Source organism: Melanerpes formicivorus, unplaced genomic scaffold (assembly GCF_026170545.1).
Source record: "Melanerpes formicivorus ecotype bairdi unplaced genomic scaffold, bMelFor1.0.p_v2 SCAF_68, whole genome shotgun sequence".
NCBI classification, from domain to species: domain Eukaryota; kingdom Metazoa; phylum Chordata; class Aves; order Piciformes; family Picidae; genus Melanerpes; species Melanerpes formicivorus.
This window is the reverse complement of record NW_027142420.1, coordinates 2,802,526-2,827,919: the sequence shown is the minus strand read 5'-3', so window position 1 is coordinate 2,827,919 and position 25,394 is coordinate 2,802,526. Positions and strand designations below refer to the sequence as shown.

At 43.9% G+C, this 25,394-nt stretch overlaps 1 protein-coding gene across 3 annotated transcripts in view; it reads left to right on the top strand.

The window, feature by feature from the left end:
* The window catches only part of CDIN1 (CDAN1 interacting nuclease 1), a 155,067-nt gene that overhangs the window by 15,562 nt on the left and 114,111 nt on the right, over positions 1-25,394 (top strand). For all 3 annotated transcript variants that reach the window (XM_068162919.1, XM_068162918.1, XM_068162920.1), the window contains exons 2-4: positions 17,006-17,051; positions 17,952-18,016; positions 23,653-23,713. In XM_068162919.1, the coding sequence (XP_068019020.1) occupies positions 17,006-17,051; positions 17,952-18,016; positions 23,653-23,713 (172 nt within the window). The remainder of the gene's footprint in view (positions 1-17,005; positions 17,052-17,951; positions 18,017-23,652; positions 23,714-25,394) is intronic.

Genomic DNA, 25,394 nt, shown 5'->3' with positions numbered 1-25,394 from the left:
TGGTGAGCTGCTATGTGAACAGCTTAATGACTAAATTATGTTAATCTTCCTTGCCATATTTACTTTTAATTTAAAATAATTTATTTCCAAAAAAAAAATTGGTATTTTCAAATTCTTATTTGACTTTTTTCTCTCTCTTTTTTTTTTTGCCTTTTGGCTGGTGGGTAGCTCTAAGAAAGGTGTAGGTCATCTCCGAGAAGCCGTGACAGTGATCCAAGGTTCCTCAGCTGTGCAGTGTACATAACACAGATGTTGGGAGAGTCATCTGTCAGCTATGCCTCTCCTATGGAGTTAAAGTTCTAGGGGGAAAAGAATTCGACACAGTGCTGTCACTGTTACATTTTCACAATAGAAGAGCATGCAAATATTCAACCTCCTGCTTAGCAGTAGTGCCCTGTCTAATGTCTGTGCTGGTTAGAATAAAAAAATAGTGGGTGCATCTAGGGCTCATAGATCTGACAAAGGTCATGCTATGCTGGGCATTTGAATTGGAAATTGTCTGGACTTAGATTTTATAAAGCTCCCACTGTTGTCGGGGAAAATTTCAGCAGGGTTTTGTCCCTGGAGAGGCCTCTTAGGCCCTTTTCTGTCTTATGAATGAATTTAGATGTGAGGGTTTCTCCTGCCTTAAAACTGTTAAGTTCATTTTGCATACATCCCCAGAGAGAAAAACTGGCAGATGCTTTTGTCTTGGAAGTGTTTAAAAGAAAACTGCAGAAGAGGAACAAGGGAGAGAAGGGGCCCTGTGTGGAGTCCCAGAACATTTTGGAAATAGCCAATATGCAGTTTTCATCAGTGCTAAGGCGGGGCGCAATATGGTGCCTGTAGCTCACTGGGGAATATGAATGTTGATTAAGCATACTCCCAGGCTTTGAAATCCTGAAAGCGGTGTCAGAATAATGGATGTTGAGCAAATGTCAAGCATTTGTTAATTTCTCTGTTATTTGGAGTTTATCTACCATGATCAATCAAATAAACTAGTGCTTCTCTGTTGTGGCATGTGTCATTGATATGGTGATTAGGTGGCTGGAGAGGGCCTTCTGCCTTTTTTTTTTCCCCTGTTCCTGTTTATTTTTTTAAATCCAGGTAACAGATTACATCTGAGCAGCCCTAACTTTAAAGGTCTGCCTGGGTTTGGTTTAGTGGAAAGAGGTGCATCGATAAGGACAAATACAAACACTGAGAGGAAAAAGCATTCGCAGAGCTGCTGTGCTAAACCTTACATCCAGGCCATTTTTGCCCCCACTCTTGGCCTTAAATTTTCCCTGTTGTGTGGAAGGAGAAATTACTTCTCAATGAAAACTCAGAGAAGAAACTTCTGCTTCAAAGGACAAGGTTCAGAACACAGCCTGCCCAGCCTAAACTGGTATTAACTGATGGCTTAGCTCCCTTCTTCCTTCTGAGGTTTTTGGTTTCTGTAACCTAGGTCTCGACAATCCCTATTTTTGATTGGGAAGTGGGGTCTGGTGCCCTTTAGTTAAAAGTGGAAGGAGTGACTCTGATTCTGATATGAGAAAGTGTCAGACAAGTTGTTGGTTACTAAAATGCAGAAATGCAAGCAGGTCCAGTTCAGAATCTCAAACTTCTCAAATTTCCACTCTCTCCTGATCTCCTGGTTCTGCTAATTCTCCACTCTTAGGTTTTAGGTAACACAGGGAGTCATGATGCTGAAATGTGATGAGGTGGCTTGGGATTTCCCCCCAACAATAACTTTGCCAGACCAGCTCAGGTGGAAGCAAATGGAAGCTGTATTTATAAGCCAAACTACACTCTCCAAGGGAATGCAATGGGATATGTACAAAATATCCAGGAGTTACAATATTTACAGGTATTTACAATTAACAGACAACACAAAAACCCCACCCTGGTCAAGAAGACCAAGGGAAGCTGTCCCTCTGCCTCCTCAATCCTCACCCCCTGTCCAAAAGGGAGAAAGGAGCAGAGAGAAAGTAGTAGTTAGACTGAACCAAAATAATGCAGCCAGGGTCAGCTGAAGCAGATTAATCTCTCCTGAGCGAAGTGAGCAGAGAAGAGAAGCCCCCGGAATGTCTTGCTACAAGCAGTCTTATGGCAGGTAGTTCTCCAGTGAAATTGTTTAGAATTATCTTTAGTTTTCCTTTTTTACACCCAATAGTAATTTATTTCTATTTTTCTACTTTCCTGCCCAAATTCTGTAACAAAGTTTTAAAGGCATAGCCTATAACTACCACATGTGAAGAGCAAGGAAAAGAATAATAGGAAGAAGAAAGGCACTGTGGCCTTTGCTGCTACAGGATGGGGTCAGGGTGGCTGGAGAGCGGCCAGGCAGAGAGGGACCTGGGGGTGCTGGTTGATGGTAGGATGAACATGAGCCTGCAGTGTGCCCAGGCAGCCAGGAGGGCCAATGGCATCCTGGCCTGCATCAGGAACAGTGTGGCCAGCAGGAGCAGGGAGGTCATTCTGCCCCTGTACACTGCACTGGTTAGGCCACACCTCGAGTCCTGTGTCCAGTTCTGGGCCCCTCAGTTTAGGAAGGAGGTTGACTTGCTGGAACGAGTCCAGAGAAGGGCAACAAAGCTGGGGAGGGGTTTGGAACACAGCCCTGTGAGGAGAGGCTGAGGGAGCTGGGGTTGCTTAGCCTGGAGAGGAGAAGACTCAGGGGTGACCTTATTACTCTCTACAACTTCCTGAAGGAGGTTGTAGCCGGGTGGGGGTTGGTCTCTTCTCCCAGGCAGCCAGCACCAGAACAAGAGGACACAGCCTCAAGCTGTGCCAGGGGAGGTTTAGGCTGGAGGATAGGAGGAAGTTTTACACAGAGAGAGTGATTGCCCATTGGAATGGGCTGCCTGAGGAGGTGGTGGAGTCACCATCACTGGAGGTGTTCAGGAGGAGGCTTGATAGGGTGCTTGGTGCCATGGGTTAGTTGATTAGGTGGTGTTGGATGATAGGTTGGACACGATGATTTTGAAGGTCTCTTCCAACCTGGTTTATTCTATTCCATTCTATTTTAATATATAAAGACTTTTAAATGGGAAACTGACAGCATGTGGCTCAGTTGGTAGTGCATAAGACCCTTAATGGGAAGGTTGTGAGTTCAAGCCTGCAGTGGGCAGTAGTGTCCTCCCTACTCTAGTCATGAGGTCTGTGGTGACAGATTGGACTCGATGATCTTTGAGGTCTCTTCCAACCTTAATAATACTGAATACTGAATAGGGCTGGGATGCTTTGTGTCAGACCTTTTTGAAAGCTGCCTGAAGGATATTGACAGTCAGATTTCACTGAATTCCAGTGGTTTGGCTACATCCTTTTTCTACATTCTTTTTCAAAGAGAGTATCTGAGTCATGCCATAAAACTTGATGCATATTGAAGCCATCTTCAGTTTATTTTAACACAGATCAAATGTTTGATTTTTGAACTAGTTTTCCTTCTTCCTTGCTTTCCACACTTACTCACCAAGGCCTCTGGGCCCATTTTGCCAAGATTGGTCAAATTTATGAAGGTTCTAAATACTTACAGGGTGGGTGCCAGGAGGATGGAGCCAGTCTTTGCTCACTGGTGCCCAGCCACAGGTAATGAGCACACACTTGAGCAGGAGAAGTTCCACTCAAACATGAAGAGGAACTTCTTCATGTTGAGGGTGGTGGAGCACTGGAATGGGCTACCCAGGGAGGTGGTGGCATCTCCATCTCTGGAGTCCACCTGGATGCCATCCTGTGCAACCTGCTCTGGGTGAACCTGCTATGGCATGATACTGGCCTAGATGATCTCTGGAGGTCCCTTCCAACCTGTATCATTCTGTGATGTTGTATGTTGGACCTATTGACTGTTTCCATAGGAGATGATTGCCCTGGTGAGACCTCACCTGGAATATTGTGTCCAGTTTGGGGCTTCCCAGTTCAAGAGGGACAGAGGTCTGGTAGAGAGCGTCCAAGGGAGGGCTACAAGGATGATGAAGGGACTGGAGCAGGTGCCCTGTGAGGAGAGGCTGAGTACCCTGGGGCTGTTTAGTCTAGAGAAGAGAAGACTGAGAGGGCATCTCATCAATGTCTATCAATACCTGAGGGCTGGGGGTCAAGAGGGAGGGGACAGGCTCTTTCAAGTTGCACCCTGGGATAGGACAAGGGCCAATGGGTATAAACTCCAGCACAGGAGGTTCCACCTCAACATGAGGAGGAACTTCTTCATTGTGAGGGTCACAGAGCCCTGGAGCAGGCTGCCCAGAGAGGTTGTGGAGTCTCCTTCTCTCCCATCTGGATGTGTTCCTGTGTGACCTGTGCTGGATTCTGTGGTCCTGCTCTGGCAGGGGGGTTGGACTCGATGATCTCTGGAGATCCTGATGCTGTGATCCCATTCAGTTCATGGAGTAAGAGTTATAGAAATCCTTTCCTGTGGCACTGCAGGAAACAAAGCATTTACTCACTGCACAGCATTTCAGAGCAGTGCAAAGAATGCCTATGGAGGAGGAGGAAGGGAAATCAAAATCCTGTTGGTAAGAGTGAAAAAGGAGGTTAGAGAAGTTTTGGAATAGACTAATGTAATATTGTGATCACCACTTGTCAGATGTTCCTTTCATATTGCCTGCCAGTTGTAGGTAGGCAGCTTTTGTAAAGACCACTAGTAAAAGGGAACATCTGGGTTTCTTCCTTAGCATGTTCTTGCCATCCTTCCAATGGGAAGTAAGTAGTGGAATGAAATTAGTTAGTAAAAAGGAACATCTGGGTTTCCTTCTTAGTGTGCTTCTGCCATCCTTCCAATGGGAACTAAGTAGTGGAATTAAATTAGTTTATTCCCTCAATGACACAGCAAGTGGTACCCCTGGGGCTGCCAGTAGGCTCTGTAAATATCTGCAGATATGGTACAATAACTTAAGATACGAGGCAGAGTACTGCACTGTCAGCTAGGTAGAGAGACAAGAATTACTCTGTGGCTTTGCTTTTTGTTTTCTAATTACAAGTAGCTTTAAAATGAAACTTTGGAATTATAAGGAAGAAGTTCTTCCCCAGGAGGGTGGTGAGAGCCTGGCACAGGTTGCCCAGGGAGGTGGTGGAAGCCTCATCCCTGGAGGTTTTTGCAGCCAGGCTGGATGTGGCTGTGAGCAACCTGCTGTAGTGTGAGGTGTCCCTGCCCGTGGCAGGGGGGTTGGAACTGGATAAATCCTTGAGGTCCCTTCCAAGCCTAACAAGTCTATGATTCCACAATTTCCTTACTTACATTCTGAAGAGACTATTGCAATGTGCCTTGAGTGTCTCTTTAAAATAGTATTTGTGTTAAGCAAGATCTTTTAATTCTTTGTGTGGTGTAATTTAATGGTGTAATTTAATGGGTTTAAGGCCCATACACACAAAAAAATCCTTGAGGTCCCTTCCAGCCCTAACAATTCTGTGATTCTATAAGCACTGTTTAGGGCTTAAGACTAAAGTTTCCAAAGGGACTAGCTTCAAACAGATTACTTTCTGCCCTGAGATCTTTAGGGTTCCCAAACTGGAATCTACTTGGAACTATTCTTCTGCATCATCCACGTTCGACAGAGCTAAAATGCTTTGAATTCTACCCTGTGTGGATAGCATCAGTGAGATCCTGACTTGTTTAAGGACTTAACAATTTTGATTGGGTTACTGGAAGCTTTTTTTTTTCCCTTTCCTTTGGACTTAAGGTGTTCACTTTTTACCCTGGAGACAGCTACGCAACAGGATGCGTGCTTGAGATGTGAGGCATGCGAATGCTAAATACAGTAGCAGCATGAGGCAAGTGTCATTAACAGTAATTTCTGTAATGAAAGCCACCTGGCTGTCTTCATAATTAATTGCTTGTAAATAATAAATTTAAATATAATTTATAGTTTTCTAAATGTGATTCTATAGATATATATTTTAGGAGCAAATTGTCTGAGGGTGTTTGGGGATTGTTTGCTTCCAAATTGGCAGCGCTGTGCTTTGTACATATTCATGCTTGAGCCCTAAAGTGAGCAGCCTAATTAACTTCAAGCTGCCATTAGTTGATGAATATGGTTTTCTGAGATGGAATTTGAACTTCTAGTTCATACAGAACAATATAGATTTGAAGGGGGGAAGGGGGGAACATATAAAGTTATTTTCCACTTTTTCTACAATTGGAGTCTGAAAAACTTCTCTTGACAAGGTACCCTACAATCTGATTGTCTCCCCAGGGGGAGAGGGACAGTGGCATGATGGATTTATCCCAAAATTAAGAAGATGAACAGAAAATTAATGTATCAAATACTTCTTTCCAGTAGTAAGCTTCTAAGTGAGGTTACCAATGTGTGGACCTTGGCCCCATTGAGAGGGCAGATAGGAAAGGTGGGGAATAAATCCTTGGTATAAATAGGAGCTTCTTTGCCTTATCTGCTTGTAGAGGTCCACTGAAGGTGCAGCTTAGGAGCATCCTTGCTCAACCATCATCAGATAGCTACCATCATCAGATAACTACAACTTTTGTGTGTATTTGTGTCATGGTCCAGCATTTAGGTTAATCATAGAAGCAATAAGGTTGGAAAAGATCTGAGAGATCATCAAGTCCAATCTGTCACCCAAGACCTCATGACTACTAAACCATGGCACCAAGTGTCACATCCAATCCCCTCTTGAACACCTCCAGGGATGGTGACTCCACCACCTCCCTGGGCAGCACATTCCAATGGCTAACAACTTTCTCTGTGAAGAATTTTCTCCTCACTTCGAGCATAAATTTCCCCTGGTGCAATTTGAGACTGTGTCCTCTTGTTCTGTTGGTGGTTGCCTGGGAGAAGAGACCAATCCCCATCTGGCTACAACCGCCCTTCAGGTAGTTGTAGAGGGCAATGAGGTCACCCCTGAGCCTCCTCTTCTCCAGGCTAAGCACCCCCGGGTACCTCAGCCTCTCCTCATAGGGCTTGTGCTCGAGGCCTCTCCCCAGCCTCGTTGCCCTTCTCCGAACACGTTCAGGAGTCTAAGAGAAAGAGTTCCAAGTTACAAGCATGCATTCTCTATAGTCTTAACTGAAGTGGACTGAAATAAGGTGTGGATGATGTACAGCTAAGAGCAAAAAGGGAATATGGAGAGGTTTGGCATTTTTCTTTCAGTTTCCGGTATGCTGCTTTATGCTGCTGCTTTGAGATGTGTTTACCAACTCTTCCCTGCATATTAAGAAGCTCTTCTTGCTAACCAGCACCAGAACAAGAGGACACAGTCTCAAGCTACGCCAGAGGAAGTTTAGGCTGGAGATGAGCAGAAAGTTCTTCCCAGAAAGAGTGATTGGCCATTGGAATGTGCTGCCCAGGGAGGTGGTGGAGTCACCATCCCTGGAGGTGTTCAAGAAAGGATTGGATGTGGCACTTGGTGCCATGGTTTAGTTGTCAGGAGGTGTTAGGTACTAAGTTGGACTTGATGACTTCTGAGGTCTTTTCCAACCTGGTTGATCCTATGATTCTAAGTAACTTGAAGTAGTTGAGGACAAGGACATAGGAATTCATCTACTTGTGTTAGTCCCCAGCTTTGCTTTTATTTTTCATTTAATTTTCTGATGAGATGTATTGGTAGAGTGGAGAAGATACTTTCAGAGGATACCAGAAGATGGAGATGTCATCACTTGTATGTTGGAGGCAAACCATGTGTGACTCCTAGCAGTTTCTTTTGTCAGTGGACTCTCCGAGGGGGATACCAGAGGAGTCTTAGTATGTGTAAGGTGAAAAGATTCTGTAGCCTTTGAAGCCTGATGCCAGAATATTTGAGAGTTTCAGTTCCATGTTTGGGCACTGACACTGTATTTTGTAAGCCTTTTGCCTGAATGTATTCTCCTTATGTATTGCATCTGAAAATACTTTTCAGCTTGCACGTTGAACATCACAGAGGAGTTTTATGGTTTTGGAGAAAAGACTTTACTGGAAACATTAGTGAAAGAGTATTTACTCTCAAAGGTCTCTGTGTGGTTTTGGCATTTCAGTAGGTTTCAAACAGAATGCAGAATTAACCAGGTTGGAATAGACCTTTGAGATCATCGAGTCCCACCTAACACCCAACACCACCTAATCAACTAAACCATGGCACCAAGTGCCTCATCCAGGCTCTTTATAAACACTTTCAGAGGTGGGGACTCCACCAGCTGGACAGCACATTCCAATGGCCAATCTCTCATTCTGTGAACAATATCTTCCTCACCTCCACCCTAAACCTCCCCTGGCACAGCTTGAGGCTGTGTCCTCTTGTTCTGATGCTGGTTACCTGGGAGAAGAGACCAACCCCCACCTGGCTACAACCTCCCTTCGGGTAGTTGTAGAGAGCATTAAGGTCTCCCCTGAGCCTCCTCTTCTCCAGGCTACCCACCCCCAGCTCCCTCCACCTCTCCTCACAGGGCTTTGTGCTGTTGAACTCTGGAAGGAAAAAAACTACCAGAGCAATCATTGCCTGTATTGGCCATTTGTATTTACCTCTGCATTTTATTTTTTGCAGGTCTGATCCTGATTGTCCATAGTCTGCAGCTGGTTTAAAATATGTTGGTTGTTACAACAGCCACCAAAAAAAAACATGAAATCATGAGGTGTCTACAGGAAGAATTGGTGCCCCTTTCTTAAAGGAACTTCTAAGTCTTTCTAAATGAAAAATCATTCAAACAGTATCTAATGCTGGCAATTTTCCTCTGTCTGCTGCTAGAACTTATTGGCCAAGTAGGTCAGACATTATTAAAGTTCAAGTGGCCCACTGGGAAAAGTAATGGCCTTATGCTACTATGAATTTTAAATGCTGCCATTTCTATGTATTGCACCATCATCTGTTCTTGCACATCACTAAATTGTATAGAAGTTGTGGGACCAGCCAATGTCAAGGTCATACAAGTGATGACTCTTCTCAAGTAGCCTTCTCAGAGCTTTGTCATACTGTTCCTTTCATAACCCTGGCTGTAGGCAGCAAAGTTGTATGCATATGTATTCAATCTTTGTATTATCATTGGGTAGTGCAAGCCTGCAATGCAGGATGGCTTTTTTTTCCCTTTTCACTATTTGCTTCTGCTTTTTATTTTTGATCCTACCAAAGGTACGAAAAGGACTTTGAGGCAAAGGCAATTTTTAGTAAGTGATCTGTAGTTCAATCTCTTTTGTTGAGCTATCAGAGAATTTGAGCAATGCTGCAGCTCTCCAGGTAAACCTGAATTTTGTTTTGATTTTGAGTGTTATGATACTAAGTCTGGAATGAGCATACCAGCAGGTGCCTCCTCTCATGGATGTGTGTGTATATTCCTATATCTATATCTGTATCTATCTATCTATCTCTATATATCTCTATAATCTATACTATCTCTCTCTCTATATAGATATATATATATCTGTATATCTATAATTTATATCTTATCTACATCTATCTGTATATCTGTATCTAATCTATATACATCTTATCTCTTGCATCAAGAGAAGTGTGGCCAGCAGGTCGAGGGAGGTGATCCTCCCCCTCTACTCAGCTCTGGTGAGACCCCACCTGGAGTACTGCCTCCAGTTCTGGAGTCCCTATTACAAGAGGGATCTGGAAGTGCTGGAAGGTGTCCAGAAAAGGCCCACAAGGATGAGCAGAGGGCTGGAGCTGCTCTCCTATGAGGACAGATTGAGGGAGTTGGGGCTGTTCAGTCTGGAGAAGAGAAGGCTCTGAGGTGACCTAATTGTGGCCTTCCAGTATCTGAAGGGGGCCTGCAAGAAGGCTGGGGAGGGACTTCTCAGGATCTCAGGTAGTGATAGGACTAGGGGGAATGGAATGAAGGTGGAGGTGGGGAGATTCAGGCTGGAGGTGAGGAGGAAGTTCTTCCCCATGAGAGTGGTGAAACCCTGGAATTTGTTGTCCAGGGAGGTGGTTGGGATGCCGTCCCTGGAGGTGTTTAAGCCCAGGCTGGATGAAGCTCTGGCCAGCCTGATCTAGTGTAGGGTGTCCCTACCCATGGCATGGGGGTTGGAACTAGATGATCCTTGTGGTCCCTTCCAACCCTGACAGATACTATGATACCTAATCTATCTATATCCCTATCATCTATATCTGCATATTGAATTTTTATAGTATTAATACTTTTATAATGAGAATATTTTCCCAACAGCACTCTGTTGGCTTTGTACTTCCCCAAGTAGTAGCTACTGGCAATATTTAATTGTCTACAAGGCTTCTTACACAGAGATATATAAAATTGGTTTTGTATCCCAGCCATGTTGTAGCTAAAGATATTCATACTTTCATGTCACTTAGTTACTCCAGTTCACAGAATCCCAGAATGTTAGGGGTTGGAAGAGAACTCCAGAGATGAAGTCCAACCCCTGTGCCAAAGCAGGACTGCCTGGGGCAGGTCACACAAGTGCATCCAGGAGGGTTTTGAATGTCTCCATAGAAGGAGACTCCACACAACCTCTTTGGGCAGCCTGTTCTGGGGCTCTGTCATCCTCACCACGCAGAAGTGTCTCCTCATGTTCAGATGGAACCTCCTGTGTTCCAGCTTGTACCCATTGTTCCTTGTCCTGTCACTGGGCACCACCACATAGAGCCTGGCACCTTCATCCTGACATCCACCCCTCAGATATTGACAGACATTGATCAGATCCCCTCTGAGCCTCTCTTCTCCAAGCTAAATAGCCCCAGGTCTCTCAGTCAGTTCAAACTCATATATCAATTTAAACACATATATTCACACACATACATAGAGAGAGAAATGCATATTGGTTTAGCTTAAATTGGCAGTTCTCTGACTTCTGATAAATCAGTCTTGGTGTCCAGAGAAGGGCAAGAAGGCTGGTGAGAGGCCTTGACACAAGCCCTATGAGGAGAGGCTGAGGGAGCTGGGATTGTTTAGCCTGGAGAAGAGGAGGCTCAGGGGAGACCTCATTGCTCTCTACAACTACCTGAAAGGTGATTGTAGCCAGGAAGGGGTTGGCCTCTTCTCCCAGGCAACCAGCACCAGAACAAGAGGACACAGTCTCAAGCTGCGCCAGGGGAGGTTTAGGCTCGAGGTGAGGAGAAAATTCTTCACTGAGGGAGTCACTAGTCATTGGAATGTGCTGCCCAGGGAGGTGGTGGAGTCACCATCCCTGGAGGTGTTCAAGAGGGGATTGGAGGTGGCACTTGGTGCCATGGCCTAGGCATGAGGTCTGTGGTGACAGGTTGGACTTGATGATCTTTGAGGTCTTTTCCAACCTTAGTGATACTGTGAGACTGTGAGACTGTGAATGATGAAGTACCAATATGTTCTGGGACAATCTGCTTTTGGGGAATTTCCATTCAGAGAACTGACCAGAAGCATATTAAAACCTTTGGAAAGATTGATGTTAAAAGCTGCAGTAAAGAGAGGTTAAAGCCACAACTATTCTGGAGGTTCCCTTGTTCCGTGTTCTTCAGTGCTTGGGTATGTATTAGCCTCATGCTTCTTAGGCTTTGGTAGGGTTTTGTTGTTCCTGAGACTTCTGTTATTCCCAGCTCCTCATGTGGAACCATTCAGGCTGCTAAGCCTTTTTTCCTATCCTGACACATAAAAGAAAAGTTGAGAATCCCCTGGTTGTCATCTCCTGTCCTGCAGGAGATCACCATCAGACTGGCTTTGGTTAATACCCAGGTATGTCTGAGGTGCTTGTTAGGCTACATCCTGCAGTTCTGGATAGCCACAAAGGCTTTACACCTCAGTGCAGATGTTAAACATTTGGACTGATGCTGCTAGATCTACTTGAAATGCCTTGTGGACAGACTTGGGGATAAAAGAGCAGAGTGGTTAGCACGTGATAAGCAGTATAGAAACATTGCTTTCTTTAGGGGTTCCTCTTCCAACGTGGCTGCATTACAGAGGACCAGAACTGAAAGGCTGTTTGGGTTCCATGTCTTTGAAACAGATCAGGAGAAATGTATTTTAGGGAGACATCCTGGAATTTCAGGATAGGTATGAGGAGGATTCCCCTTCCACCCTCAGTCATCAATTTAAGTTCATCAAGTATATGTGTTTCTTTCCTCTCATGCAGTTTTTTAACCAATGTATTTATCATCCTAATGAGGTGGAGCAGATTTCAGATTTCCCATTTTTTCTGCCTAAATCCAGTTATGTATTGAAAATCACAAAGTGCAACGAGCTTTCAGATGCCACTGACATCAACTCAGAGTTGCAAAAGGCAAATTGGTTTGTTATGAATTCTGGGTACAAGAAAAAGAGGATATTTGAAGAGTGAGGCTGGTTGCTTTGAACAGAGCTCTGGGAGTTAGATCCATTGCCATCTGGAAGAAGTGGTGGATGGCACAGGACTGAAGAGTTTTCTTGTTTTCCTGGCAAATAGATTTAGTTCTACAAGATGGATAACAAGTGAGTTTATTAATTACTTAAAAGCTGATTTATTAATTGCTTAAAACAAGTAGCACTCAGAATTAGGAGTTTCAGAAAATCAGCAGATCTCTACCTTGGCCTTAAGTTGATTTTCAAGAGCTTGCTCAACACAAACAAGTGTCCTTAGCCTTCCAGTAAGCCATGAGGCTTACTCTAAAGTTCATTCTCTGTGAGGCAGTAATGAAGCACTGAAATATTACTTTGAGTAAAAGATCTATTCAGTGTTAGGTTTGTTTTTCTGGAGGTCTCAGCTCTGTGTGTTTGCTCACTTGCCTCTCTGAAATCCACTATAGAAGCATCAGACAGTGGCTGGAGCCCTAGAAATTTGGCTGCTCCTGCAGAAGTAATGATAACTTCCATGGCAGTATCCCTGCTGTCATTATCAGCAGTTGTGATGGTGGTGTCTTGCAGTGCAAATGCATGGTCTTGGTTTCCCTGCCCTCTCAGGTACACAGCACTCTATATTTCAGGGCTTTCTGAAAGCATGCTGGTGTGGTTTCCCGTCAATGGCATCTTGCAGGAGATGTTTCAGCTGTGTTTTGAGGAGCTTTTTCATTTTGCCAGGAAGCTGTGGTAATGGGATTGTGGCAAGGGAATGCTGAGCCACAGCTAAGTGATTTTAGTGCTTGAGGGGGGAACATTGTTAACCAGAAGAAACTTGGAAGCAGCTGTATGAAGATGTAAATCCCTTTCTCCTGGGGAAGGAGAAAGATCTGGTCATAAGGCTCAAAATTCTTTGGATGATGCCATTGAAAGAATTCTCATTGTCACAGTCATGATGTCTCTGTACTGCAATTCAGTGTGGATCCAACATGTTCAGTTGTTGGACTACATTTTTTAGTGGTCATGGTAAGTTCTAAATGCTATGAGCAATTGAAAGTGCAGGAGGAGTGTCAGGCTGAACTGAAGGGCAAAATCCATGGACACCAAGTGAATCATAGAGTCATAGAAGTGTTAGGGTTGGAAGGGACCTCAAGGATCATCTACTTCCAAACCCCCTGCCATGGGCAGGGACACCTCACACCACAGCAGGTTGCTCACAGCCACATCCAGCCTGGCTGCAAACACCTCCAGGCAGGAGGCTTCCACCACCTCCCTGGGCAACCTGTGCCAGGCTCTCACCACCCTCATGGGGAACAACTTCTTCCTCACATCCAATCTGAATCTACCCATTTCTAGTATTGTTCCATCCCCAGTCCTCTCACTCCCTGACACCCTCAGAAGTCTCTCCCCAGCTTTCTTGTAGCCCCCTTCAGATACTGGAAGGCTACAATTAGGTCTCCTTAGAGCCTTCTCCTCTCCAGACTGATCAACCCCAACTCCCTCAGTCTGTCCTCATAGGAGAGCAGCTCCATCCCTCTGCTTATCCTCATGGCCCTTCTCTGGACACCTTCCAGCACCTCCAGATCCTTCCTGTAATAGAGGCTCCAGAACTGGACACAGTGCTCCAGCTGTGGTTTCACCAGAGCGGAGTAGATGGGGAGAATCACCTCCCTGGCCCTGCTGGCTGTGCTAAGTGAACAATTACAATGGACATGAGTCAGACATGTGCAGAGAGGGATAATAGGCTTAATACTGTTTTATATGTCAGTAGGTGTAATGGAATACTTTTTTTTGTATGTCAGTAGGTGTAATAGGATAATGGTAAAGTAAGTCCAGTAATCATACTGGGAATAGCCTAAAAATACAACAATTGAGATGTCACTGGGAGAGAACTCCAACCAGAAATCCAGTTAAATGCTGCCTTGGTTTTGGTTTGGGGTTTTTCCACTTTTTTTCCTCTACATGCAATTCCACCACTACAAACCTGTAGATCTGGCAGAAGATAATGGATAGGAGGAGAGCCATTATGGGGCCACATGTATCCCACTTCTCTAAATGAATCCACCTGAAATACCTTAGCTTTGCATATGTGTATAGCCTGTGTAAGTACATAATCTGAATTTCTTTCCTTTGTTCCCCTTCTAGTCATGTGCTTGTTTGAGGTTGCTCTAAGTGTTCGGTGCACCCTTTGAGGACCCCACCTGGAGTACTGTGTCCAGTTCTAAAGCCCCTAGGACAGGAAGGATCTGGAGGTGCTGGAAGGTGTCCAGAGAAGGGCCACAAGGATGAGCAGAGGGCTGGAGCTGCTCTGCTGTGAGGACAGACTGAGGAAATTGGGGTTGTTCAGTCTGGAGGAGAGGAGGCTCCGAAGAGACCTAATTGTGGCCTTGCAGTATCTGAAGGGGGCTACAAGAAAGCTGGGGAGGGACTTTTGAGGGTGTCAGGGAGTGATAGGACTGGGGGGAACAGAACAAAACTGAAAATGGATAGATTCAGATTGGATGTTAGGAAGAAGTTCTTCCCCAGGAGGGTGGTGAGAGACTGGCACAGGTTGCCCAGGGAGGAGGTGGTGGAAGCCTCATGCCTGGAGGTGTTTGCAGCCAGGCTGGATGTGGCTGTGAGCAACCTGCTGAAGTGTGAGGTGTCCCTGCCCATGGCAGGGGGGTTGGAACTGGCTGAGCCTTGAGGTCCCTTCCAACCCTGATAATTCTATGATTGTATGGTTGTGGCACCTATCTCCTGGCCTCTATGTCAAATGATGTATATTATAAAAATACTTAAATTCTTGACTATGTAGTAAATAATTTTTCTGTATCCCATTCACTTCATAAACCTGTACATTAGACATTGTGCTATCAGTTTTCTACAGTTTTAACAGGCAGTCAGTGAGTTCTCAGGGTGAACATTCTTGTGTAAAATACTGGAGATCAAGGCTCAGCTTACTGCTGACAAACAGATGTTGCAGTGGGCAGACAAGCCCAAGATCCAGTGGTGTGGCAAGGATGCTAGAAGCACAGAGAAGGATAATGGAAAATAGTAAGCTCTTCATATAACACTGGGTTAATCATAGGATTATAAAATGGCTTGGGTTGGAAGGGACCTCCAAAGGTCATCTAGATGAAGGCCTCTGCAGTCAACAGGGACATCCTCCACTAGATCTGGTTGCCCAGAGCCTTGTCCAGCCTGACCTTGAATATCTCCAGGGATGAGGCCTCAACTACTTCCTTGGGAAACCGGTGCCAGTGTTCCAGCACCCTCATGGTGCAGAACTTGTACCTAACATCCAATCTAAATCTTACCCTTTTTTCATTTCACACCATTGCCCCTTTTCCTATCACTGCAGGCCTTTGCAAACAGTCCCTCTGCAGCCTTCTTGTAGCCCCCTTCAGATACTGGAAGGTCTCTCTTAGGTCTCCTTGCAGCCTTCTTTTCTCCAGGCTGAACAACCCCAGCTCCCTCAACCTGTCCTCGTAGCAGAGGTGTTCCAGCCCCCTGATCATTTTCATGGCCCTCCTCTGGACCCTCTTCATCAGGTCCATGTCCTTCCTGTGTTGAGGGCTCCAGGGCTGGGAGCTGACACTTTGTCCCTAATGGGTCAGCTGGTTGGTTTAGAGGTGACATTTTATATTGTGCTGCAGAGACTTCCCATCTGTTCAAACCTGAACACACCACTTAGTTGTTCTGTGCCTCAGTTTTCCTTCTTGAAAGTGGGAGTGAGACTTCCTCACCTTAAATTAGTATTTCTGAGGTGTGAAGATTGCAGGGGGAAAGGGACCAGTTGATAGGGAGAGACCATTTTAATGTACATGTGATGTGACAGAGGTGTTAAAAGTCACACACAAGAAATCTGGCAGAAGAGCAAGGCCTTAGACACTGCAGAATCTTTGAACTACCTATGCTGTGCCTGGGTAGGTGAGTTCATGGAAGGAAAAACTGTTAATTATTCATACTGCTTTGCTGTACCATAAAAACTCAGATTTATTGAGACTATAATTTGTTCAAGGTGCATGTAGTAGGAAAATATAGCAGGAGTAATTAGTTGTGTATGGGATCTGATGAGGTAGATCTATCCACAGAGGACAATTGAAAAGAGTAGCGGCGGCGTATTGATTGCCTTTCAGAGGGGGGAAAGAAAAAAGAATATATCTTGTCCCATTTCTAAATGTTAACAATTCAGAGAGAAAAAAATCCCACTTGGGAGGAATGCTTTCCAGGTTGCTTCATTGCCAGGTGTTTGACATTGAGTGGAGCTTTAGATGAATGAAGCTTATGGCAGCTTTTGGAAATGACCGGCTCCGGGGAATCTCTGCTTCCTGCTGTGAAAGTTTCTATTTTCAAAGCACATCAGTTTCAGTGGGAATGTTCCAGTGGTCCCATATGCTACTTCTGACAGAGGGGGAAGTTTTTAACCTGAATATGAGACAGCTACTGAAGAGGTTCCCTTGCTGCTAACAAAATGAATTTCAATATGTTGCCAATGAGCGAGCGGCGTGTTCCAAACTGCGGATGGAATTTAACTCCATCAATTATTAATGGGAATTTTGCTTTGTTTTCCTCTTTGCCCGTTCCCTTTTAACTCGGCTACCTGCTCCTGATAGGACTTGGTGGGTTCTGAAGCTGAAAAAAGGGCATCACCCAAACAATATGCTCCTTTGCTTTGAAACTCTTGCTGTATTTTCCTCCCCTCCCTCGTACGCTCTCTCCTTGACCTAGCAGCAGGAAGCCTTTGTCTGAGGTGTTCATCTGGAACAACTTTTCCACACTTGTTTTCATGTTCTGTTAGATTACAGGGCAGCAGGCCTACCTTTGAAGCTCTCTTCTCTTTTGTTTCTTTGCAGTGCACTCCAGTAATTAACTTTGTCCTTCTTTTATTTGTTCCAGTCAATCGCAGTCCACTCTGCTGAGCATCTTCTCCCAGGAGTACCAGGTTAGAAGTTTTCTCCTTTGTGAGGGTTGACAGGTGCCTAATTGAATGATGAATGTCCCTTTATTTCTTTGTAATTGAACTGCCAGCTTTCTGATTGGTTTGGAGGATGTTCCCTTTTCCACATCAAGCACCGCCTGAGTCTCAGTGGATGGCTGCCAAGCCTACCCATCCATCTGTCTAATAACATCTAGCCTTTGCTTATTTGGTGGACCTGTAATAAATTATGCTAAACCATTATTATTCTGACAATAATAATTTCCCTGTGTTGCGTGGTTCCATGTGCTAAATGTTTGCTGACTTGCACTGTCAGTGCTGCTTTCCATTGCTGACAGAGATGATGATAAATGACCATTGCCGGAGTGGCAGAAGGCAAGAGAGGCAGAAAATGGAGTCATTTATCATGAGATGACAGGTGTCAGTCAAGTGGCAAGTCTCTATGGAATTACTTTTTGTACTTTTTCAAATAAGTTGTTTTTAAGCAATGTTCTTCCTGGTTAAAAATGCCAATTGAATTGTAAAACCCGAGCGCAGCCGACTTAGATGGAATTGAATCGGGGGAAAATTAATACAAAGGTTGAGAGAGAGAACAAGTTTTTCCTTGCCCTCTGCAGCCTTCAGTAAACTTATTTAGATTCAATTATTGTGACCTTATTGGCTTTTACATACATGGCACATTGCAGTACAGTCTGAAGACGTTCAATTCAATAGGTAGGTTGAATGTCACTGCTCTGCCGAATCTAAAAGCATAATTCAGTTTAGATATCCAAGCGCGGGCACGGAACATGTGCCTGGGTCCTCGGGATTTCTCTGTTTTCATCCGTGACACCTCTGTAAGTTTCTTTGTTTGGTTTTGCTGTGTGTTGTTGGTTTGTTTATTGTTTGGGTTTTTTTCCTTCCTAGAAACAAATCAAAAGAACCCATGCCAAGCATCACACTGCTGAAGCTATCGAAACCTACTACCAAAGGTATGACCTCCCCGCCCCGCTTAAGGGCATCAACACAACTGCTAAATGTTATGACAGCTAGCAGTCAAATTAGCTTATTAGCTGGTGTATTTATTAGCTAATAATCACTAAGCTAAGTTTCTATAAAAATAAACTATCATGATCTTTGAGGTCTCTTCCAACCTTAGTGATGCTGTGATACTGTGATACTGTGATTTTTGCTGTGAGGAATGCCAGCTAAGAATTATGAAGCTAATTTTCTATGAAAATAAATTCTCCATTTTGCTATGAAGGATACAGATAACCAAAACTGAGATGTCTTTCAGTGAAAATGCTGACATTTTTCAGCCTTTGGTCAGTCAGATGAAGAAAAGGTTTGCTTCCTTGGCTCTATGTCAGTATAAACAAGGATTTTTTTGTTACAGTCTGTGTGCTAGGGTTTATTCTATATTGCCTATAGTTTGTAATTAAAGGGTTTCTGTGTCAAGACTTCTTCTTTTACAAAGAAAGACTGAGAGACCTGGGGCTGTTTGGTGTGGAGAGAAGGCTGAGAGGGGGTCTTACGAATGTCTACAAATATCTGAGGGGTGGGTGTCAAGATGAAGGTGCCAGGCTCTTTTTGGTGGTGCTCAGTGATAAGACAATAACGGGTTCAAGCTGGAACACAGGAGGTTCCACCTCAGCAGGAGGAGAAACTTATTTGCTGTGAAGGTGCTGGAGCCCTGGAACAGACTACCCAGAGAGGTTGTGGAGTCATCTCTGGAGGTGTTCAAGACCCATCTGGATGTGTTCCTGTGTGGCTTGCCCTGGGTGGTCCTGCTCTTGCAGGGGGGTTGGACTGGATGATCTTTCAAGGTCCCTTCCAACCCCTAACATTCTATGATTCTATGAAGGCTGGTACTGATGATAACTTCTTACAGCAAGGGAGCCTGTTCTGTTACAGTTGCTTGTAGTTTTGATACCCACACTTGTGTTGCATTACAAAAAGTTCCATATTAAATTCATGTGTTGCCAGTTAAAGCACTAATTTTTAGATCACTCCTGTTTCATCAACAGAAGTGTCAGAAATAGCTGTTAAGGGAGGATGAAAACCTTTCTGTCATTTTACAGTATTTTACAATTGTTTGCATCTTAAGCTAACAAACTGCATTTGCTACACCTCATAGTCTGTCTGTTACTTCTGTGGGCTTTAGTAAAACTCTTGCAGTGACATAATTGGGGCAGACTGATAACTGGTAGAGATACACAATTAAAACATTACTCTGTAGACTGACATATCTGAGGAGCTGGCATGGCAAGTGAGTTCGTGCTTGTGATTATAGATGTCTGATATTTGTGCTTAGTATTAATCTGCATGAATTGGGAAAACAAACAAAAAGCCTTCATTTGTAAACAATTAACTGTGCTTCTGCAGAGTCCTAGACTTTAAGCATAGCCTGATCATACCAGACACTGGTTTAGAACAGCTAGTGTGAATTGTGATGTTCTGGGGGGGGTTTGGGTTTCTCTCTTTTGGTTCTGGAAGAATTTGTGCTGGATCACACTGCACTTTTCCTAGTAGTGGATTCATGTCTAGGAAGAATGGCCTCAAATTTTCTTGTCTTAACTATTTTTCATGACTTTCCACCAGCACAGTTTCAGTGTTAATTGTAACTGCTGGGAGAACAACTCTTTACTTGCAATGCATTTAAATCAGTTTTATGATAGGTAACCAGTCCCAGCAACTTAAACCAAGTCTTGCTTTATGCAAAAGAAGCAGTTGTGTTGGTCTCAGGAAGGTTGTGGGTATGATTAAGTTTGGCTCACATCAGGTGGGAGGATTTGGTCTCCTGCCCCCTTCTGTACTGTCTGAAGTGTGATAGCAGTACATAACTAATGCATTATGTATGAAGCTACGTGGTGGTGGTAGTAGGGAAAATCATTCTTCATGCTGTTTCTGAGGATTTCATACTGCAGATGTATTAACATGGCCCAATAAAATGCACATGTTTTAAAAGCAGAGATGTTCTGGTTAATAGTTAGAAAACTCATCTCAGTCCTGGTTTAGTAGATTTACTGTGTGGGATGTTTCAGAAGCTACAGGAGCAGGCTATTGGAGTCAGAAGCCAGTTTGAAATGCTTCAAGCATAAACATGACAAACATGTCTTGTCCTCTAGACTTTTGTAACATCTATCTTACCAGTGTAAACCACAGGCTGTGTGGCACGCTTCTTCCAATTCCCACCAGTTTCTAAGCAGATAATTGTGCTCCTGTTGCTTTCCTAGGAAAGAAACTACCAATTTTTAGAAGGTACTCATTTCCAGTGGTCCCAGTTGGGAGCGATTAGAAGTACAGTTAAGTGGAACAGTTTGTGCTCCTCTGCTGAGACTTCCTAGTTTTGTATTTAGGCAGACACAAAGGCAAATTACAAGAAGGATCAGCAAGCTTTTCAGAACAGTCTTGCCATCAGCCTGTGAGACCTGTTAGTCCATAACAGAATTGCCAGTAGCATTAGAAGTCCCTAACAGAAAATGACTCCGCTGTCAGCTGTAGCTTTGCTGTTCAATCAACTAGATGCATGTTTTAGAACATCAGTCTCAAACAAATCATGGACTCTTAGAATTGTTAGGGTTGGAGGGCACCTCAAGGATCATCCAGTTCCAACCCCCATGCTGTGGGCAGGGACACCTCACACTACAGCAGGTTGCTCACAGCCCCATCCAGCCAGGGCTTAAACACCTCCAGGGGTGAGGCTTCCACCACCTTCCTGAGCAACCTGTGCCAGTCTCTCACCACCCTCCTGGGGAAGAACTTCTTCCTAACATCCAATCTGGATCTACCCATTTCCAATTTTGTTCCATTCCCCCTAGTCCTGTCACTCCCTGACACCTTCAAAAGTCCCTCCCCAGCCTTTTTGGAGCCCCCTTCAGATACTGGAAGGTCTCCTGGGAGCCTTCTCTTCTGTAGACTGAATTTTCCCAGTTAGGTGTTTTGTGTATGATGCCTCCTACTGTATTTTTTTTCTTTCTTCTAAGTTTTCAGTGTTTAAATATACACCAAGCATCTTGGTTTGCTTTGGTTTATTTTTCATGTAGAATTGAAATAGATCACAGCAAAAGGTTGCATTTCCTTCATGCATTAAGCCTCAGAATAACTTGCAAACAAAAAGCCCTCTGTGGAGAGGTTTATGTTGAAGCTGTTGCACCCATTCCACAGAAAGGTAAATTGATAAAGAATTTTGATAGCTTGTAACTAATGAGCAGAAAAGTGGCTTCTGAGGGATGGAAAATGATAGAGCTGGAGAGGCTGTGGCCTTCTAATGATGTCAGTAATGATGTGCTTTACAAATACAGGTTGGATAAACCAGCAGGTTCCAACGTTGGTAACTGTTGTTCTTTTCCACATGGCTGCAACACACAAAGTGCCTTCCAGTAATGTAGCTTACTCCCAGCAAGTCCTGAGAACAAGTTTTAGGTGTTATTGAAATGCAGACATCAAACAGGTAAAGTAGTAGAAGTGAGGGAGGTGATGTTGTGTTTAGCCATGATCAGAAACATCCCTGTGTGGCCATGTTATAGAATCATAGAATGGTCTGGGTTGGAAGAGACCTCCAAAGGACATCTATTCCAAGCCCCTCTGCAGTGAGCAGGGGCACCCTCAACTAATCAGCTTGCCTCCTCTTGGTCTGCTCCTCTTACCCACAAATATCAAGGAGAATGACTTTCTATCACCCTTTAGTGGATCTTAAATATTCCTTGTTTTCTGTTTAGAACATTAATTGGACTGATAGACTTTCCTTTCACTAGACTATACCTTTAGTATTTACACTACTGCTCAGCTAATGAATCTGGCTTAAATTTTAGCATTGAGTGTTTGTAGATAGTAGTGAATTGAGTAAAATACTGACTGAGAAGTGTACTTTTGAAGTCAAAGGTCATATGGAGCCCAAATCTTTTTCTTTGCCCGTGGTACCTCCTTGAGTATCCACAGTATACCACAGATATAATGTATTTGTATGCCTTTAAGCCAATTAAAAGAAAATCTTCATTTGTTAGTATTTTTTACCATTGACTTAATTGAGATTGATATTCTGGGGTTCATTCAGAAGAGAGCTGGCCAGGTCCAAATGAGGTTCTCCTCCTCCCTCTACGCTGCACTAGTGTGGACCACACCTGAAATACTGTGCTCAGTTCTGGGCTCCCCAGTTCAAGAGAGACAGGGAACTGCTAGAGAGAGTCCGATGGAGCTCATGAAGATGATTAGGGGACTGGAGCATCTCTTTGATTTAGAAAGGCTGAGAGACCTGGGCCTCTTAAGCCTGGAAAGCATAGGACTGAGAGGGGGTCTTATAAATGCTTCTCAGTATCTCAGGGATGGAGATCATGAGCTCATTTCAGTGATGGCCAGTAAGAGGACAAGGGGTAGTAGGAACAAATGAGAACACAAGTGGTTTCACTTGAACATAAGGAGAAACTTGTTTATGGTGAGGGTGATGGAGCCCTGGAACAGGCTGCCCAGCGAGATTGTGAAGTCTTCTCTAGAGAGATTCCAAAACTACCTGGATGGCTGTGCAATGTGATCTAGATGTACCTGCATTAGATGATCATCAGAGGTCTCTTCCAACCCCTGCCATTCCATGATTCTCTGTCTTTCTAATGAGTAGGAGACAAATCTGAAGAGTTAGTGATTGTTTAAAATATTTATGTCTTCAGTGATTTCCCATTAAATACTCCATGCTGGGGTATTTTCCCCCAAATGAAAGAGATCCAAAGGGGATACTAACATGCTGTGCTGGGGTTGTTTATCCTGGAGAAGAGGAGGCTCAGGGGAGACCTTCTTGCTCTCTACAACTACCTTAAAGGACGTTGTAGCCAGGTGGGGGTTGGTCTCTTCTCCCAGGCAACCTGTGACAGAACAAGAGGACGCTGTGTCAAGCTGTGCCAGGGGAGGTCTAGGCTGGATGTGAGGAAGAAATTATTCACAGAAAGTGAGATTGGCCATTGGAATGTGCTGCCCAGGGAGGTGGTGGAGTCACCATCGCTGAAAGTGTTTATAAAGAGCCTGGATGAGGCACTTGGTGCCATGGTTTAGTTGATTAGATGGCGTTGGGTGATAAGTTGGACTCAATGATCTCTGAGATTTTTTCCAACCCAGTTAATTCTGTATTCTGCATTCTTTCTGGGAAGAACTTTCTTCTAACCTCGAGCCTAAACTTCCCCTGGCACTGGTACTACCTTCAGGTAGTTGTAGAGAGCAAGAAGGTCTCCCCTGAGCCTCCCCTTCTCCAGGCTAAGCACCCCCAACTCCCTCAGCCTCTCCTCACAGGGCTGTGCTCCAAACCCCTCCTTGCAGCAACTGAACAACTTTCCTAAACTGAGGGGCCCAGAACTGGACACAGGACTCAAGGTGTGGCCTAACCAATGCTGAGTTCTTGGCCATTGGAATGTGCTGCCCAGGGAGGTGGTAGAGTCACCATCCTGAAGGTGTTCAAAAAAGGCTTGAATGTGGCACTTGGAGCCATGGTTTAGTTGTCAGGAGGTGTTAGGTATTAGGTAATAGGTCGGACTTGATGATCTCTGAGGTCTTTTCCAATCTGGTTGATTCTATTATCCTGTGTGTAAACTGGCCTTTGCTTGCTGCTTGCCACTGCAGAATTACCTGGCTTTGTCTTGTCTAGGTACCTGAATGGGGTGATGAAAAATGCAGCTGCCCCGGTGTTACTGGAGCTAGCCAATGAGGTAATCATCCTTGCTTCTTTTTTTTTGTCTTTAATCTTCCAGTGTAAAACCTAAGGGGCATATCTGTGGTGACTTTAGTGAGAAATGTAATTAACCTAGAAAAAAAAATATTAAAAAAAATGGTTTCAAGGCACATTAGACATTTAAAATGGTTCCCCAGTCTGTTAGTACTTACAATAATTAGACAAAAAGCCCCATTTATTAATAAATCAGTTAATGTAATTAGTCTCTTAACTTCAAGGCAAATGTGTAAGAAAGTCTGGGGGTTTTGCTGGGAATTTCAGATGGGCTGTTGGTTGGTCTTTGATGCACAAACTTGGTAAAAATTCCCATATTGACTAAAAGGAGCTGTATCAGTTTTACTTGTGGTTGATTTCTTGGGTTCAGTAGCGAAACCCATCTAAGATTGGGGTTTTTTTAGTGATAAATAACAGGAAGGGTCAAACTAATTAATTTTCCTGAGCCCGTTTATTTCTGCTCATCCAGATTAGAGGGTGGCTAATGAAAACTGCTTAATGCTTAAGGCAATTAAGCAGAATAAATTCCTCAGCATAACCATTTCCCTAGAAGAAAACCCAACAAACTAGTGTATGAAAAGTTCAGCCTGGTTACCATTCAAGGCTTGAGAAATGCCTTGACGCTGTTTATTCACTCAAGTGTGAACCTGCCTTGGGATGTGAGGGGTTATTTGCATCAAAAGCTGCTATTTAAAGCACTACCTTGAAGATGGGAAAAGTTTTCAAGGGTGGCAGTGAACCTCCTAGAAACAAAATAAACTAAATACCCAGATTAAATAGCTGCTCCTTAAGGTCTCAAATATTTATTTACAATAATAACAACAACAACAATCCCGCAGCTGATACTCCTTGGAGCTGCTTATGGAACCCTCCAAGGGCTAGAATGAGAGGCATGCTGGTTTGTGTTGCATTTTAATAGCAAATGTAAGGAGGAGGAGGCAGAAAATGAGTGTTTGTGTTAAAAATGATATGGCACTGCGAGCATTAAGTGTTGCAACAGCAGCAAGTTCCACGTCTTACATTTAGTAAGAGAGAATGGCTCCTTCCCCCTGAACACTGCTGCAGCCAGCAAATGAGCGATTACTTATCAATTACCAGAGGGTTTTAATGGTCTGTGAAGTGTTCATATATCCTGATCGTGCAGTTAGCATAGAATAAAGGATTTATTTCATATTAGTGGTAAGCAGTGTGGAGTTTCTTACCCTTTGCTGGAAAAGACAAGTCTGGAAAGTCCTGAGAGTGTAGAACGTACTTTACATAAATAAGTAGAATCTTATTAAGAGGATAGGGTAAACAGCCTGATTCATGATCTATCACCCCCATAATATTTGGGAACTGTCATAAAAAGATTTCAAGCCCAACTCTATCTGTTACTGATTCTCTGTGTATTTTTTTTCCTCCCCCCCCTTTGATTTAGAGATGATGCATATAATTTCTGACTCCGGTGAGCATATCTTTGCTTATATTATCCTAATGCATTTTTGCAATTCAGATCAAAGATACCTGGAGTTGAGAAATAAATAAAAATTAAATCTAAGGGAAAGGGAAGGTGCACAAAGAACTTATATCTGCCTCTGATTTTCGTGGAGGCAGGTATATAAGAAAGGCAATACATTTTGTGACTGCTTCCTAATGCATTAGGGAAATGTGGCAATAACCAGCAC